Here is an 18746-nt window from a genome sequence, read left to right as displayed (position 1 = left end):
GAGGAGTCATTGAGCCTGTCCAGGAGATGTTTCCTCCAAATGAGTACTCAGGAACGAAAAGCTTAATTCATTGTGCTTGTGAACCATGCTGGGGTTTCAAAGCTGTCTGTATCTTCTATCTTCATCTGACTGAAGATAGAATAGAGTTACCGACAATTTTACTGTCAGGTTTTAGGTAGATAGGGCAGAGTGTGTTATCCATTTACTTTGGCGGGGCTTGCCATCATTCATACTTCTATTAATGCCTCTTTTCAGAATCTAGGTGAATCATTAAGAAGGGAATGGTGTGCAAGCTTATGTTTCACCCATGCATTTTGCAAGATATTGGCATGTTTAACTGCTTAATATTAGGGAAGACTTCTTTTTTAAACAGAAAGTCTTACATAAAATTAGATAATGCATTAAAATGCAATTATTTGATAATAAATGTAATAAAATTAAGAATAAACATATTCTTTTTGCAGATTCCTTTCACAAAAGATTGTGGAGCCAAAAATAAATGCATTTCAGATCTTGTTCTGATTGTGAAAGCAAGCATAGCTGGAGACAGGTAACTACACTGGATGTAATGTATTGCTTGATACCTGTTTCTTGGTGAATTATAAATTCTGCTGGGGCTTCCTTTCTAATTCAGAAACAAGGTAGTCTGGAGACTGAAAGAAGTTTCTCTTTATGTTAAAAACAGATACAATAGTTAGGATGTCCAACATTCTTACTTTATTTTACAGCTCTTCTCCATTCATTGTAAAGTCACGCAACGATAAGTTCACCATCCAGCTCTCTGTGAAGAACAAAAAAGACAGTGCCTATAATACCAGAGTTTTGGTTCAGTATTCTCCAAATATTATTTTTGCTGGCATTGAGGTGGGATTTTTTTTTTTCACATTATATCACAACTATCATAACGTACAATGCTATTATAATAACATATAATGAGGAAGTCTTTTTATTAAATCTTAATTTGACTGCTTGGGCATCATTTCAGCTGTTTGAAAGAGATTTCCCAGGGCTGCTCTTCTTGCTTATGCCTCTAAAGGAGTGTATTTATTTGACATGAGTGGACTTTTGCCTAGCCCTGTCCATAAAATACAGATGCAGATTTCACAATGACACTTAGAAATAGTGCCTGCCTCTTAGACAAACATCAGCATTATGAATCACTTGTCCATCTGTATAGCCAGAAATGCCTTGTTCTTTGTCAGTAGAACTCCATAGCCTCTAGAATTCTCCTTTTGTGCATGTATAGACAAAGCACTGTCATGGTATCAGTGCCTGCATCTATGCTACCTCAGACAGCATTTCAAAAGTGGCTGTTTTACCTTCCTGCCTCAGCAGATATGGTACCAATACATCTGAGGTCAGATGGGAAGCATTTAGGGCAGTTTCTTTTCTGTCAGCAGTCCGGATGCTGCACATTAGGAGAAGTCAGGGATCCATAGCACTGTTGCTGGTTCTATGGCAATAATTGGTGGAGTATGAATGTGACTTTGATTGCTACATTAGGAACACATTTACAAAATTTGAAGACTGTGTAATTACACAGTTGATTGCTAGATCCCATGACTAATTTGCATGATGTCCAGTAGGCATATAATTGTGATTGTAAGTCATATAAGTGTTCCAAGCACTGCCATTGGAAAAGCATAATGGCAAGTAATTGGTATAAATGTCCATGGGTGAAAATTGTCTTGCAGAATTTGTGGCTTCATATTTCTGTTCTAGTTCAACTAAAGCTTTGACTCTTACAATATATTGGCACTGAAAAGTGGCAGTGGTATATGTGTTTAACAGGTCTGCGATGCTCAGTCAAAATTTAAAAGGAGTTTGCACTAAGCCATGCTTTCAATGTCTTTTTCCCTTCAGGATATACAGAAAGATAGCTGTGAATCTAATCACAACATCACCTGTAAAGTGGGATATCCATTTCTAAAACCTGCAGAAGAGGTAAAAGGTCCCCCTGCATGCAAGTTTTCCTTCCCCCATGTTCTAAATCCAGGGCAGTCCATATCACCTCTGAAGTTCTTTTTGCTTGTCTTCATCCCAAAAACTCTCCATGCATGTTTCCCAAGCTATCCTTGATATCAGCTGCACAGAGCCAGATGGGAAACCATCAGATATTCAGTACTTGGGCAGTCAGATGTGGTATGTGAGGATGTAATAGATGCATATTGCCATCCTTGACACTGTCAGAACGCAAGTGACACACAAGTGGCCCACCTGGCCAGAAATGTCTGTCTTGAGGCTTTCCATGGCCTATAAGTTTACTTATTTTGTACATAAAATGTAATCCCTTGGCTGAAGACAGAACAAGATGTGATGTGGAAGTGCTAACCCAGATCCACTAAAGTCAGGCATCAAGACTTCACCTCTGCTCAGTGGAAATGAGAGGCTTTTCCATCAAGTAGTCCACTTAAAATCAAACTCCATCTTGAACAGTTCCAGTGGTGTCTGTCTCTCTTGTTGGAAAGGAGAGGGAGCTTTAGTTTAAGGCTTCAAAAAGACTTATTTAGAACTTGAATTGGAAAATGTCAGTTTGCATGCAAATAAGACAATCTTTCCTGGCAATTCTTGTTTGCGCCTCTGTCATGCACCAGGAGGATCATAAGAGATGTCTTCTTACACTGCCTTCCACACAAACATTCCAGCTTGTGTATTGGACTTGTAGGGACTAAGTCAGCTGTTACCTTCTTGAAGCCAAAGAAGTTTATTGTCCAATGCCTCTCCCCACAGTGTTCCATTCCCAGCTTTACTGGATTTTTCATGTTTTCCTTTCATGCTTTGCTTGTTAGTTTGTCTGTAGCTATAAAGCCCTAAATTTAGAAATGTCACACTTTCCTTTGCATTCAGAAAATCTCTGATTCACTGATAAGCATTCCTAATATATTCCTTTCAAAAACTGCTTTTTGTTTTAAAAACTAATATCTAGGACAACTTTCTGTGGACCATTTTGTTATAAAGATTTGTACACCTAAAAGGAAAGAATAAAATCTGAGCTGAAAATTCCATACGGTAACAAATAAGAACACCTTTGCTTCATTTAAAATTAATGAGTGTCAGGATATAAGAACATTTGGGACAGTGTTCCTAAACTTTGTGTAATTTCAGATTATGATAGATTTGCCCTGATTATAATAACAATGAGATTTTTTTTAATACCTAGCGGTCTCTCCTTTATTTACATTTAAAACATTTATTTTTGGTGTTCTAGGGGTTCTACCATATATAAAGTTATATTCCAGCAGCCTTCTACAGACAGGTCACCTCCACTGCAATAGTCAGGCTTTGAAGCTTTTTTTCCTCCTCATTAGAGGGAAAAAAAAAAGAGGTTTTGATAAATTGACTGTAAGACCAATTGCTTTCAATTAAGAACTATTTAGCCATTTTCTAATACAGTACATAATTTTTTTTCTTGATGTTTGTGAAAACTTGGGGCTCCTGTTTAGTAAGTGATAACTATTTGATTTTCTTCTTGGCTGGGGCAAATTCCAAATAGTGGATTCATTCAGATTCATAGAAAACCAGTAAAATATGAGTAAGGATTCCCTAGATAAAAGTAAAAGTTTGTACATGTTTTCATTATATCAATCCCTGTTATGGTAGGCTTTTTTTTTTTTCATTTCAAAATGTGTCATGTATTTCTCTACACAGATTTCCTTCAAAATATCATTCCAATTCAACGCATCTTATCTCCTGGAAAATGCAACTATTCATGTATATGCAACAAGGTTAGTTGTAGTCTTTCCCTTCTGTTGGTTTTTTTTTTTTGAAAGCTCCACGGTTTTGTGTTTCACAGTAAAACACTATGAAACTTCTGGACTCACAAAGAGTTAAATTTTCTGTGAGCTGGTAGCCTTACAGATGTATTCAGTCCAGCAGTGGATTGAGTGGACTAAATAAATAGTTGATACTCTCTACAGCCATAGAGTTACAAGTGAGTGATAATTTCCGGTTGTTTTACCTTCAGCAAAGGTTTATTCTCCTAGAGAATTACTGCATACTTTAGCATGAATCACAGTTAACAAAAAGCTTAGCTTTCAAAGAGTAAGAGCATTGCAGAAGCTGTCCCTGATAGGGTAAAGGAATGCACTTGCCTTCAGTGTTTGCTGTCCCTGCAAAACCAGGGATGGTGTAGCTTTTAACTGATCTGTTTTCATTCAGTCACCTGCTGTCTGTAATTTTTAACAGAGATGCATTTATGATCTGGGGCTGGCACAGGGCTTAAATCATTAGTTATTGGAAAGAGTATTTTTAGTTTGTTTTTAGAAGACAATACTTATCTGGAAATGAGTAGCATGCTTTAATCCCCAGAGCTGTAGGTATTTCATTTTCTAAGATCCCTTTCCAGTTGTACTGTCTGCAGCAGTCTGATCTGAGTGACATATGTTGTTTTGTTTCAGTGACAGTGAAGAACCACCTGAGACCCTGAGTGACAACAGAGGACATGTTACAATTCCAGTAAAATATGAAATAGGGCTAATATTTGTAAGGTACTGACACTTCTCTGTACTTCACTTGCTAGCACAGTAAATTGCAGGTGTTCAAAGAATAGTGTTGTTTTTTTTTGAAATGTGCTCAGTATCTACAGACAACAACTTCAAAGCTCATAAAGCAGAAGCACAGGCTTCACTGAAAAGATTAGTCATGGAATAATGGAGCAGTTACTGTCCCTAACTTGATAAAGTTCCGTTTTATCTATTTAAATTTCGTCTGAAGTTTGCAAGTACAGCAGCAACTTTTGCTTGGTTCCTGTATTTTACTATATTCGTTCAAAGTACATAAGAAAGCAAATACTTCCAGCTTCTTGATGGCCATGGATTTGTATCACTATAATATTGCATGGCATGGTGTTTGGTTTCCATCTTCAAAAATTAGCCTTAATTTTTAGGTTCTTGGGCATTTGTTTTTTTTACGTTCAGGCTTATACTTTAATGCAGGTCTTGTAGTACATTTGATTTTCAGAAACAGACAGAATTCAGTTAGATTCCATCCCTGAAAAGCATTCTGTATATTATTGGCAAAAAATATTTTGTGCTGTGCAGGTGTAAATAATTAAGCCAAATTTATTTTGGTTGCATTTCACAGTTCATAAACAGCCTTTGTCCATAGGGAATAAGGCTGAATTTGGAACATGCTGGCTTTGTTCTGTTTATGCTTGATTCTGTCTTTTACAGGATCCTGCCTGTTTCACAATGTCAATGCCCTGGATAAGGGACTGCACAATTAGAATAAGGACAGCAAAATCAGATCCTAATGTATTAATTTTAGAAATAGTATTTTCTTATTTTGTAGTTATATCTGAATAAAATTCATTCTAAATGTATGTGGTAAAAAGTGGGGTCTATTCAGAGAACAGAGCAGTTGAACTTTAATGGATGCAGCAGTGTACTCTTAACTGCAAGACTAGTCCTGAAATTCATGAAATAATGAAAATTCCTATACTATTAACTCCTAGGCATTTTAATGACATTTGTGTGCTGACTTTTTTCCTGTGTTTGTTTTTTTTTTAACCCACAGTGTTTTCAAAGAACACCATATTATAATTGCAGCAAATGATACTGTCCCTACTGCTATTAACACAACAGAGCAGATCGGGGATGAAGTTACTCTGCATTATAGGGTAAGAAACAATTAAAAATGTGTGACATAGGTACTGTCTTAATTTTTTTTTCCATTTGGTTTGAATTACTTAAATACCAGGTATACAATATGTTAAAGCCTCTACATGCATATTTTGTACTTAAAACCCATTTTTTCCTTCCCTCATTTGGAATACAGTGAATTAGAGGGTCAGATGGTCCATCTCCTGCAGAGTAGCTCTGCTGGGTTTTAGACCTTCTATCCTCAGCTGGGAAAAGAGAGCATGCCCTGGTAAATGGACTACCCCTGCTGCAGGTTGGAACAGCCATTTCCAAAATCCAGTCAGGTATACAACAGGCAGATGCCATGCTCCAAGAATGTGGTCTTCCTAGCTGAATGGATCCTGCAAAGTAAAATCACATGGGAAAGATATTTTATGGACTCTGCTCTTCGGAGATCCCTGCTGGACTATTACATCCAGCTCTAGAACACCCAAAATAAGGACATGGACCTTCTGAAGTGGGTCCAGAGGAGGGTCTTAAAGATGATCACAGGGCTGGAGCACCAATCCTGTGAGGACAGTCTGGAACAGTCCAGGCTATTCAACCCAGGGTAGGAGAGAAGCTCTGTGGAGACCACATTGGGACCTTCCAGTACCTACTGGGGGCTTCAAGAGAACAGAAGAAGCTGTTTCGACAAGGACTTGTAATTACAGGACAAGGGGGAATGGCTTTTAATGAAAGGGGAGTAGGTTTAGATTAGATATAAGGGGGGTAGATTTAGATTATTAGTGGTGAGGCACTGGAGAAGTTGTGGATGCCCCATCCCTGGAAGAGTTCAAGGCCAGGTTTGAGCAACCTCTTCTAGTGGAAGGAGGGTGTCCCTACCCATGGCAGGAATTTTAGAAGATCTTTAAGGTCTCTTCCAACCTAAACCAGTCCACAATGCTATGATTCTGTGACTAAAAGCCCAGCTTAAAGTTGCAGCAAAACTGAATTTAGTAATCTTGAGAGTATCCTGTTTCCCAGTGTCAAATCCAAAACTGAACAAGGGTCCCATATAAAAGCATAAAAATCTCTAAATCAGCTTCCATCTGTAAAAAATAGAATATGGTAAAATTATTTACAATGACATAGGATTTTGTATTCTTTTAGGCCGTTGCAGTGTTTTACTCAGCTGTCTTTTCTTTTTGTCTACTGTGGATGTCTAAGGCATTATTCATCTAATTTGCCAATCTTCATTTCTGAGTCAAAAAGCTACTTGATTGCAGAGCATACCATTTATGATCTTGTAAAGTAAAACTCATCTTTGCAAGCAGCTAATCACAAATAAGTAGCCAAGACGAAAAAGTTTAAAAGGTTCTTGAGCATTTACTAAGTGTGTCCACTTCAGAGATGGTATCATCAATTCCCCTGCCAGCAATTCCACCTAGGTGGTTACCCAGTCCTTAGCCACAGCAGGCCTTTGCAGAAAGAGCTGCTGCTTACAGATATGTTCTATTGTCTTCTGAGAAGACAGGTGAGCACAAGAGCAATTACCTAAGGACACCTGAGGAATAACTAGTAGGAGCCACCATTGATACAGTGGCTTCTTGCCCATTGAAGCACTCTTTGCATAACTGTGAAAATGTAAAAATGAACAGAAGAAAATAAAAACACAGGAAAGGAAAAAAAGCTCAAAGTCAAATACTAACAAAATGAGGAATGTGCTAGTCAAAACTTTTTTTTTTTTTTTAATAGATTGAAAAAGGTGAGCACTTTCCAATGCCAAACCTCACACTGCAGATCTTATTTCCCAATGTAACAGCTGCCAAAAACACTCTTCTCTACCTTACTGCATTGTCACATTCCCAGGTAAGATAGAAATTTCTATTTTTCTGACGAATCTAAATTTGAAATTTATATTGTAAGGAGGGGAAAATTGCAAACATTTGGAATTATTCATTGCTTTTAGTCTAAATAACAAGATGCTGTTGTCTTAAGTGTATGTACAGAGGTGCATAAGAAGACAGAGGGACAAATTTTCATAGAAGGAAACAAGCAGATTTAAAATGATGTTGAACAATAATTGCACTCTAACAAGGCTAGTTTGTTATATTGCAAGTGCTGAGATGTCCAGACTCAGATATGAGCCTCGTATTCTCTTCATTGTCAGCAGCGCTTATTGCAAATGCTCGAATCCTGCTGTGTGCATCTAGAGCCCAACCTCCTTCTTTCTGGTGCTGAAATTAACTTTTGTGCATGTCTGCTCTCCACCACTAGCAGTCCTCTGGCTTCTTCCTTCTCTGGGGCACTGAGACATCTTGAAGGGGATGGTAGGTTTTATGTTTCAAATGCTCTTCACTGCAGCCCTCATTTGAGTTTTCCATTTCACTTCTCCAGTGCAACTGGCAGAGATCACAATTCCAACAAATTCCATTATCCTAGATCTGTAGATATTACAGTTAGAGCTATATCAATAACTATATGGCTGAAAAATCTAGATATGACTAAGTGGTGACCTAAACTTTCTTTTTTCTTTTTCTCTTTCACTCAGAGACATGCACATGTGTACCTCCATGCTAACAATTTCACTTAGTTTTGCAGTTTTGCCCAACTGAAAAATATACCAAAATATATGAATGAAAGTTCAAAGTTCACTTTAAAACAAAACAAATATCAAATGAGAAAAAGAGCAAATCATATTTAGAATACAAAAAAAGTCTGTTCTTGATTTCCTTTCCCCATTCTTGTCATTCCTAGTCAATCATCACATTTGATATGTTTAGACATTAACTCAGTAAATCTTGTTTTTTCTAAGATAAATGTCATGTCCCGCAACCTACACCCTAGTGACAGTAGTGTGCCAAAGTGCATTACAGAGTATTTGTAATCTTTTCATGCTAGCAATGTGAAAATCAACAACCTGACTGAAAAAAATCAATTCCCCCACACTGAAGACACCAAAGGATTTCCTAGCTGCCTGTGGAGATCCAGAGGTGCTCTAGCATCTGCTCCCCCTCCCTGGATATTGCAAATGAGGATTCTGCATCCTGCACTTAACCTGCCTGTCTGCTTGCTAGAGTGGAACCTCTGTGGCTTCCCATGCAAAAGCTGTTTAACTGATTTAATAGCCATTGGTAGCAAGCCATTAATAGCTTGCTGGTTCACATAATGGTCATCTTGCAGGAAGCTCTTGTTTGCTTGTACAGATGTTTAAGTAAAATAGGTAGGTTAAATTATGTCATAAATATTTCATATGCTGTTTGAATAATAATACTTTGATACATAGACATCTGAATTTCCTATTCTGCACTCTTGCAATATGCTATTTTATTTTAGTGGTTAGTAAACATTATAATTGTTATTAAATATTAAATATTATTAATGTTGACTTGTTTTCAGATCATTTTTCATAACAGATTTCATATCCAGAATATTAATATATATAAGAATAAGAATAAGAATAAGAATAAGAATAAGAATAAGAATAAGAATATTATTTGTATTTCTGCTTACAGAATGCCATCTGCCAAACTAGTTACCCTGTAGATCCATTAAAGATTGGCAGTGGGAAACCATTTGTGTTGTCAAAAATAAAAGAACCTACAAGGGATACAATTATGGTAAGCCTATGTATAGTATATATATTCACCCCAGACATTAATCCAGATCTTGGAGCTGAGTACTTCTGAAAAAGATGTATAAAAGCTGCTCTGAAACTGTATCATTTAGAAACTCAGTTTGTTTTAATAGCTTAGAAAACCTTTTTTATGTTGACTAGAGTGTGTTTTTTATTTGGCTGCAAAACTCTATGTGGAACTGAATTTAGATAGTTTGGTGTTTCTTTAATTTAAAAAATATGTAGATAGCAGTAGCACATATGACAGCTGAATAAATCGTTACCATCTATGTTTCCATTGTAATTAATAAATAACAATATTTTAAATGCTTATCTCCCTTTCAACTTGTTTAGACTACTAATAGAAAATACATTCAAATGTGACCTGACAGACTTTCCATGCAGCTGTAATTGATGATCCCATTTGGAAACGACTAGCCCTTCACATTTAGAGGAAAGAGTTATAAAGATATTTTGCTGCTGTAGTTATGTTAGCATGTCAGGGGGAAGGTGTCCTCAGCACAGAGATGCAAGTGGAGTTTCTGGTGCAAATGAAATTATGTCATGGGAAGAGTCTTTTGTCGTGGTTATTGCTGTTCTTCACAGAGGTGACAAAGGTCTGGGCTAAGTGTTTCTATTCTTTTATGACATAATCCTGCTGTACTTGCAGCTAGCAAATGATACTAAGTAAAGATATTTGAATTTTCACACACACTTATTGCCCTGCTTGAGAGATTCTTGGTGTCCCAAGATTTAAAAAACACTGCAGAAGAAGCTGTAGAAAAACACTTACTTTTACAAGCTGTGCCTCCCTTAGGAGTTCCGTGATGACTTTTGCTCCATAGATGCAGCAACACAGATTCCTCAGGGCTTGCCAGCCTGCAAAAACTGAGTATGTTCTACCACAGCATGAATATCTCAACCTGTTTTATATACTGCAGTGTCATTTTTGCATTAAAAAACTATAGTAATTAATACCAGTTTATTATTGGTGTCATGGCAAGTGATTCGTATATATAGTAGTTTACATATCTTTATTTTAATGATGTGAAAAGTGTCTTCCTATTACCTCATGCTGGTCCCTTTTAAACAGGACTGTGATACGTACAGCTGTGCCTCTATTAATTGTGCCCTGGTCCCATCTGACGTATATCAAGTGAATGTCTCACTGAGAGTATGGAAACCTACCATCATAAAAGTAAGTAAAGTAAATCCTGTTTGTATTCAGAATATTTTTGTTTTTGAGTAACTTAAGCCAATATTTCAAATCTCTATTCAAGTTGTGTCTTTCATTTTTTTAAGTGTCCCTTCTAGTATTTGAAATAGTTTCTTTTGCTGTTTTAAAATTTCCTTAAAACTGCTTGACTGAAAAGCACTTTATTATCCTTAAACTAAGTACCTGTAATTTAGCAGGAGTTTAAAACCATAGTAAGAAGACATCCCTTACTTATTCTGTATTGATGGTCCTTTTTTAATGCTTACTTATGCATCCACAAAGGTTAACCCAGCAGATGAAAGAAGGAGCACATATTTTTTAGGTCTTAATCTGTGAAGATTTCTCAACTCTAGAAAGGATTTTTTTGATTAAAAAAAAAAAAAAGAGAGACAGTAGTATTCCAGGACTAATTAATATTTCTTTGAAATCTCTGCAATCTACCCGTTCAAAGCAGTATTGCAGTCTAGGAAGCAATAATGTGTTGATGTGCTGAAGGTGACATACCTTCTTACATACTTTCATGTTTCTCAGCATCCCCCCCAAGCATTAAGATTTTCTTTCACCCTTCTCATTGCTACAAATCTTTCTACTAAAAGTACCTAAACCTAAAAATACCTAAATATAAATACCTAAAAATACCTAACTGTAACCCGCAGTAACTACTCTATTTTTCAGGCCAGTATTCACAGTTTAACCCTTGTTGTGAAAGCATTACTTAGGAGTGAGAACTCATCACTGATTTTGAGAAATGACCATCAAAAACTGGAGGTAAGAACGAGATAATTGATGTATTTGTTCTTCATATAGTTTGTTGTGCTATGGAATCATTCATTTTCATCCATTACTAATGTACTGATTGTTACCTTTAGTAATGCATTATCCCACTCTAAACAAAAGTGATTTCATATTACAGTACAAATGTCAAAATTAGTCAGAAAATAACACCAAAAGTCCAGTACCCACCAATATACCTAGGTAAGGATAAGTTCTAACTGATTTTTTTCTGCTTGCTGTAATAAAAATTCTTCCTGCAGCTATGTAAATTAAAATATAATTAAAATTCTTTTAAGGAATCAGTAGTATTTGAACATTGTCCTGGATCAATTAAAATTGACCATATTTTGTATTTCCTTTACTATTTCCTTATTTATTCTTTCTTTCCACTTTGTTACCCAGGGTATATATTTAATACAGGATCTTTTATTTTTCAGAAGTTCACTATGATTTTCTTAGATAAGGAAATATATAACATTGTAGTACTGGCATCAGATTTAAAGAGAAACATCTTAAATTTTGTTAGAGGTATTATTCATCCTTTAAATACTCTCAATTTGAAGTATTTATAATGTTTAAACATTGGTCTTTGGTGATAACTTGTACATGGAGGAGCCTATTTACTTCAATGTCCATTTTTTTAAGCAAAAGTCTTATTATGAATTCTCACTGTTAAAACTCCAAAATTTAGAAAAGAAATATTCAGTATGAACTACATCTTGCACTCAATATTTTTGAAAATACAAAAACCAGAGGTCTGTTGTTAGCTAGTTTAATGCAGTCCAGGAGTAAAAACACAGCTGAGAGGCTTGCAGATAATGAGACAAGGGATTTCAGATTTACTTTTTTAGGGACATAATTTCCTGCTTAGTGTTCAGTTCTTCAATGCTCTTTTTAACTATAAAGTTGATTTCTAATAAATTCTTAAGTTAATTGAAACTCCTACATGGTCACATTTATTTAAAAGTGAATATTACTTATTTCTCTTCAGTTTATACCAGATATTCTGTGCTTAAAATCAAACTTGTCCACACAGGCTCTAACACTTATGCTTACCTCCATCTTTCAGGGAGGCTGCCACTGAGTGAGAAAGAGTATACTTAGCTTATTCTTCCACTGCTCATGATTTTGGTCCCATGTCCTTTAAAACAATGGCTACTGACTTGTAGCAGGGGCCACTCTCATAAATGAATGCACTTAAGAAAGTGAAAGTATTGTGTAAACACAGCCTTTCATGCTGGAGATTATTTTCTTGATTCCCTCCTATTAATTCCTGTAGGTAAAATGAAGTGATACACTGGAATATCACTGCATACTGATCAATCACTGATGCTGTTTTGGTATTTTAGAGGGACAAATTATTTATTGCTTATGTTCTGAACACTTTGCAGACCATGATTAAGATTTCCAAAGAACACCCACCGGGTACAGTCCCCTTATGGGTTATCCTGCTGAGTATCTTTGCCGGACTCTTGATTCTTGCACTGCTTATATTCGCTCTGTGGAAGGTAAGCTGCACCTCCTTGTCGTCATTTCTTGATAAATAAATGTTCTTAAGTTCTCCATCATTTCTTTCTCATAACTAGAACCTCACAGACAATAATCCTATATAATAAGTATTGTGAAATCTTGAAAAAATCACAAAATAATTAATTACACTGCATTTTTCTGATGTGGAGCAGAGCAGCCTACCTGATTGGAAACTATATTGCCATTATATTAAAGAAAGAAAAACAAGACATTTTATTATGAGTAGTGGTTTATTAAGGGACTTTTCTGTCAGCTTTGGTTGTGACCTTTGTCAACTAAGTTTTCTCTGTTGTGCAAGAAATGCTAGGGCCTGGGGTGTAAGTTTTGCCACAAGTGGGCACTCTTCTCCAGGCTAAACATTTTGTTCATAATTACATTATAAGGTTACAGCTTGTAAATTTCAACATGCATAATCTCTTGAAAATTTTCACATTAAAAAATAAAGTATTGTTTATTCAATGCAGTAACAAATACTACTATTTAACACTTTAGCCCTTGACAATATGTGAGCAAAACACTGATTCAGCAATCACTCTACTGTTTATTAACTGCACTTAGTTTTTCTATTACAGGAAAAACAGTGTCATGATAAAATATTCATTAACTTTGTACAGCAGTGCAAGTATTAAAATAGTAGTAAGAACTGGCACATGAGTGTAACCAGTATGGTTTGTATGCTGTGAGCAGTTCTTAGTATTTTTTTTTTTATTTTCTGCAGGCTGGATTTTTCAAAAGGCCGTTAAAGAAGAAAATGGAGAAATGAAAATAAAAAAAGAAAAAAAAAAAAAAGCAGAAATTTTTGCTCAGGTCTGCCTCCAAAATGTTACTGTAAAATTATAAACTTAGATGCAGTGGTTACAATACTCTCTAAATGCTGGTGCATGAAAAACCCCCAAGAAACAGAAAAACAAGAAGAAAATCAAGCACACATGCAAAGGAATGATGCAAAAAAAGAATGAACAAACTTGCAGCATTTTGTGATCTTCAAGAATATACCTTTAAGCGTTACTCATTTTTGGAGAGTAACTGAGTTCAAAGATTCTAACATTTTTGAATATGGAAAGTTTGTAATCATATTTTTACATACCTATGCATGTGGAATAATTTTTCATTCAAAATTACACAAAAGGTTAGCTTATATGTAGCAATCCCAGTCTTTTTTATCACTGTATGATTTTCAAAAGGAAAATGCATCATTTTCAAAATTCCCTCCTACTGTCAGTTCTGTGGAAGCAGATTCTCAATTCACAAGGAAGAACATGTAAACTTTGAGAATACACCAAATACTGTGTGATATCTGATGCAACAGCAACTCAGAAGACAAAAACACCTCCAGAATACTGGGCGAAAATTACTGAAACACCGTGGATTTCTCTTTCTGTTCATTTTAGCATGTCCAGCTGAATGAAGGATACTCTAAGAAGAAGATTTTTATGGTCAAGTGGACCATAAAGGGTCAATCCATTAAATCACATAACTGTTTGAACTTTAAATATATTTTTGGCAGGCCTAAAAATTCTCAAATCATTCAAGCCTATCTGATTGCACACTGTACTCAAATAAGCAGGGGCATAATTGTATCTGCAAATTGAAATGTCCATATTTATGCGGAAAATGTTTAGAGGCACCCTGAAAGTTTGACTCTTGCTGTATATCTTGGAGTAGCCAGCAGGGTGCTTCATAAACTGTCACTGTAAATTTCTTGTGTAGCTATTTAATCCAATGAATTTAAAGTGTACAAAATGAAAATTATCAAATAGTAAATTCAGCACTGGCAAGCTTCTTCTAGTATTATAAGTCACAGCTCATCTTTATTACTTAGGAATTTAAGAAGTGATGAAGAATTTGCATACTAAATAAGCACTTAAAAAATGATGTTTATTTTGTGTCAAAGATTAAAAGTTTATATGAGAATACACTGAAATGTAGATAGCAAAAGGTTTCTTTAAGAAATTTTTTCTTTCTGTTTAGATCATTCAATTTCTTCCTTTCTTTCATGCACTTGTCTTCCTCCCATGAGGATCTCTCCCTGGGGCTCACGGCTGTGCCGTGACCTTGAGAGCTTCCTGTGTTTCTTGGAGCCACATGAAATTAACAGTAGAAAAAGGATGCATACTGGCAAAGCGTGATGCTGCCTCAGCATGACTCGGTATTGACTGCCAGTAGATCAGAAAATGCTGAGGAGGTGTTCTAAGTTCTGTAAGACATACTTGTTGGCAGAAAAGCTTTGCCTTGCCAAGAAAGCCAGGAAAATTCCAGGAGAGTTCCTCCTCCTGGGACAAATATCACTGAGGAAAAAACAAAAACAAAAAAAAAAAAAAAGGGTAATTTTGCAAAATGTGTTTGCTTATCACTGTCTTTATAGTAACAGCTTCAAAAAGAGTAATGAATTTTATGAAGACTTATTTTTCAGGAAGAAAATATAGATTGGGTTGAACATGCTGACAAGTAAAACTCTGAAAGTGTGCCAGAAGGTGCGTCATGGCTTGAAAGATGTTGTCACTCTTCAGAACCTTTTATTTAGCTCCTAATCCAGAGAAAGCAAAGTTATTGGGAAAGGCTGGCTTATGTGAAGGCAACAAGTAGGACTGAGTTTGAAAGTGTTGGCAATTTCTCCTCGTGTGTGTGGGAAAGGTGGTTATTTCATAGCAGCAGTCTGCTGAAGGTAGCAGTATGAGTCAGAGGAGAGGGCAGAGCCCTCCGTGGGAACACTGTGGGTGGCTGTGCTTTGCAGAGCCTGGGAGATCTGCTGAGACACTGGGACACGGCTGCTGTGCTCGTCTGGACAGCTGGAAAGGCACCCTGCCTGGAGTGGGCCTGAGCACAGAACACGTGAATGGAAGCAAAAAAGTGACGTAGAGGAATTGAGGATAAAAACCCTGCTTCATTCATTGTGAAAGAAGCCAAAAATCTATTTGGTAAACTGTGAAGATAGATTAATACAGTGGTGATTTCAGCCCTAAGCAAGATGCTGGTTTTACTTCAGGAAGATGTATTGTTTTGCCCATTTTTTGGAAAGATTTGAATAGCACTTGTGACCATAGCATTTGAACTTATCACAATTGTATATTTTTTTTCTTCTCACATTATCTCTGAGAAGGCATAGCAGTGTTGTTAACCTCTTATGAGTTTGTAAAGGAAAAGAATTTTGAAGGAATTGTGACTCGCCTATGCACATGTAGGAAGTCTATGGTAGCAGAGGAAATACTTGTATTTATTATTATTATTCATTCAGTTTGTTAACAATGAGGTCACTTTTCCTGGCTTCGTAAAATTACTCACAAGTTGTGTAAGACACACATAATTCTTATGCAGCATATTTTAAAGTGTTTCACTATTTAGTTTTAATAGGCTGTTAACCAGAGCTTTTCATTTTTCCCGTGACATTCCATATCTCATTTTAAAGCATCAGCCTAACTGAAAAATATATAAGTCAAAAAAACAGTCTATTTCCCTAGATGAAGCCTATGCAAAAATAAATCAATAGTATTTATCTTTGTAGAGTATGTTTAAGATCAGTGTTTCATTTTAAACTTTCTTTGCACTGTAAAAACAGTAATAAGCTTCCTATAACCACACTGCTTTCTTTTTTCATGATGCTTTCTTTCTTTTCACGTGTCCTATTATCATGTTTTCAATTATAATATCTATTTAAAAGATAAGTATACATACATACATATAAGTATGTCAAGGGGATAGCACTATAGCACATTATTCTTACACGATTCTTAGCTATTAGTAAAGTTGTTATTTTTATCCATACCAGCCTTTCCACACAGCACTGGAAGAGCAGTATTTTACTGCTTTTCGTAATATACAACAGAAAAGCCTACTGAAAGTAATGCCTTGAGCAAAGCAATATTGCAAATATCAGGAACATCTCACTTAAATATGGCAGGTATCAGAACCTAATTTTACAGCATGTAATCAGTTTTATTCCTAAAAACAGATACATTGGGCTTGTAATGTGGTTCTAATAACTATGAAGATAAATATTTTTTATTGGAGCAAAAATGTGTAAAAATTAATAATAAATTGGGTGTGTAACCAGAGACTAGGCAAAGGATTCTGGCCCACCCAGCTCAATTGCTAACTTCAGCACTGAAGTAGGTAATTTAGTGGGAATGGACAAGCTACTTTTCTATAGGGCAGGGATTCTCTGCACACTCCTGCATCAGTATCAGGTTGTTCTAGAGACTGCTGATCCCATATATGATTTTAGAAGACTTAGGAATCAGCATCTCCATTAGAGCAATCTCCTTGAGCAGCTGCTTATGCTCTGTGGGCAGTTCCTTTGCTTGTCTGGTTTCACTCTAAGTCATTACTATGAGCCATTACTACAGACACAGCCCACGTACCTGACCCCTTACCTGAACCCTTTAGTACATATCCTGTGCTGAGTCATTTTGAGCATGGTGTTCCTCTTCTTCAGAGCTTGAGTCAGGGGAATCCACCTTAAACTGAAGCCACAGGTTTTCATCTCACCTGGCACCAAGAGGCTGGAGTTGGGGTCATACTCTTCTAATGAATTCCACATCATATAATTGGTTATTTTCTTTGATTGCCTATTGTATAGATGATGACCCATTCAAAAATAAAAGCAGATAAGATAATCAGAATGTACTGCTTTTAACTATACCACTTAACAGGAATAAACGGGGATTTACATACTTTTTAAGAAAACCACAACATTCTGCATACCATTTTCTTTTTCCTGTAAAAGTATTCCATGTGCTTTGTTGATTAAAAAAGAAATTAAGAGCCTAAAAAGTCTCCTGTGTACTTTATTTGCTTGTTATTGATATAAGAACAGTATTCAATCATCTCAGTACCAAAAAACAGAATCATCTAACTGTCAATGGAAAGGCATTGTAGAAACAAGCATTATTGCACAGCATAACATCCAGGAAAGCTTCATGTGGTCAAGCTGTCAGAAATACATTGTCATTAGATTTATGGACTTGGTGCTTACTTCCATGTTTGAAAGCTTTTTAGAAGATCATATGACTTCCTGGCACAGAGTTGTCTTCATGACATTAAATAAATTTGAAAGACACCTTCATTCATTCATCTAACCATTCTTCCTCTCCAGCAATTCCTCTGTACAACTTATTCTTGTAACCCAAATAGTTTATGGTCTTGCACAGTTATAAATGATTCACATTAACTTCCTGAGAACCTAGTAAGCATTTGTATTAAAACTTCCTAGAAGACAAAGATTATTACTTTTATATCACCACTAGCTTTTAGAAAACATTACAAAATATGTAAAAACAGTTCTCTCTTCAGAGGCTACTTTGATGCTGAATCACAGTTCTCTGATAGCAACATCCTGTCTAGTCATGGGGGAGTGCTTACCAAATTAACTACTGTGTATGTATCTGATCATTAAGGGTTTGCTGGACATTGTCCATGGGAGCATTTCACTGAAAATCAGGGGGGAAAAAATCCATATCTGTTTTTGTTTGTTTGGTTTAAATTGCATTTCAGTGGAATTAATGAATAACCAGAATCACTTTCTCACAGCAGGAAGAGTAATGTGATCTGTGATTTTCACAGATCTGTATTATAATTCATTGCATTTATCAGAAACAAGCCTTAACACTTCACAGTTCAGAGACAATACCAATTCATGTGGTAGGTGTGGTTTGAGCCCTGTAACAATAAAATGTTGTAAAGATTAAAGTGCTGATGAAGTTTTAGTAACAACTGGCTGATACCACAGTTTAGACAGCACAACTGGATTCTGTTTTAAAAAGTAGATGATAAAACAAGCTATCATCAGTAAAATCATGTTTTAGTTAGAAAGACTGAGGGCTGACAGCTCAGAGATATTGCATTTTGTTCATTCAATTAAAAAAAAGTGAGTGAAAGACCTCAGAAAGGCAGATTTTGATTCTGTCTAGCACAGTGGGGCATAGAGCTACTTTTCTGCTTTTCCCTGTTCATGCTCTTACCATTCTGTCCTTCTTTTCTCAGTTTCTGAGCATTCTCAGAAAGGACAGACATTCCTCAAGGGCTCACTGAATGTTGCATCTCCTGGGGATTT

At 36.0% G+C, this 18746-nt stretch overlaps 1 protein-coding gene across 2 annotated transcripts in view; it reads left to right on the top strand.

The window, feature by feature from the left end:
• ITGA1 (integrin subunit alpha 1) overlaps positions 1–17467 on the top strand; it is a 73601-nt gene extending 56134 nt beyond the window's left edge. For both annotated transcript variants that reach the window (XM_086869862.1, XM_086869863.1), the window contains exons 19-30: positions 465–550; positions 729–864; positions 1864–1944; positions 3649–3725; positions 4398–4487; positions 5515–5617; positions 7317–7430; positions 9077–9181; positions 10271–10375; positions 11069–11161; positions 12559–12675; positions 13416–17467. In XM_086869862.1, coding sequence (XP_086725988.1) covers positions 465–550; positions 729–864; positions 1864–1944; positions 3649–3725; positions 4398–4487; positions 5515–5617; positions 7317–7430; positions 9077–9181; positions 10271–10375; positions 11069–11161; positions 12559–12675; positions 13416–13460 — 1152 coding nt within the window. In that variant the 3' untranslated portion in view covers positions 13461–17467. The remainder of the gene's footprint in view (positions 1–464; positions 551–728; positions 865–1863; positions 1945–3648; positions 3726–4397; positions 4488–5514; positions 5618–7316; positions 7431–9076; positions 9182–10270; positions 10376–11068; positions 11162–12558; positions 12676–13415) is intronic.
• The last annotated feature ends 1279 nt before the right edge of the window (positions 17468–18746 follow it).

The sequence above is a fragment of the Cyanistes caeruleus genome, chromosome Z (genome assembly GCF_971803275.1).
Source record: "Cyanistes caeruleus chromosome Z, bCyaCae1.hap1.1, whole genome shotgun sequence".
Lineage (NCBI taxonomy): Eukaryota > Metazoa > Chordata > Aves > Passeriformes > Paridae > Cyanistes > Cyanistes caeruleus.
This window is presented reverse-complemented; position numbering and strand designations above follow the sequence as displayed.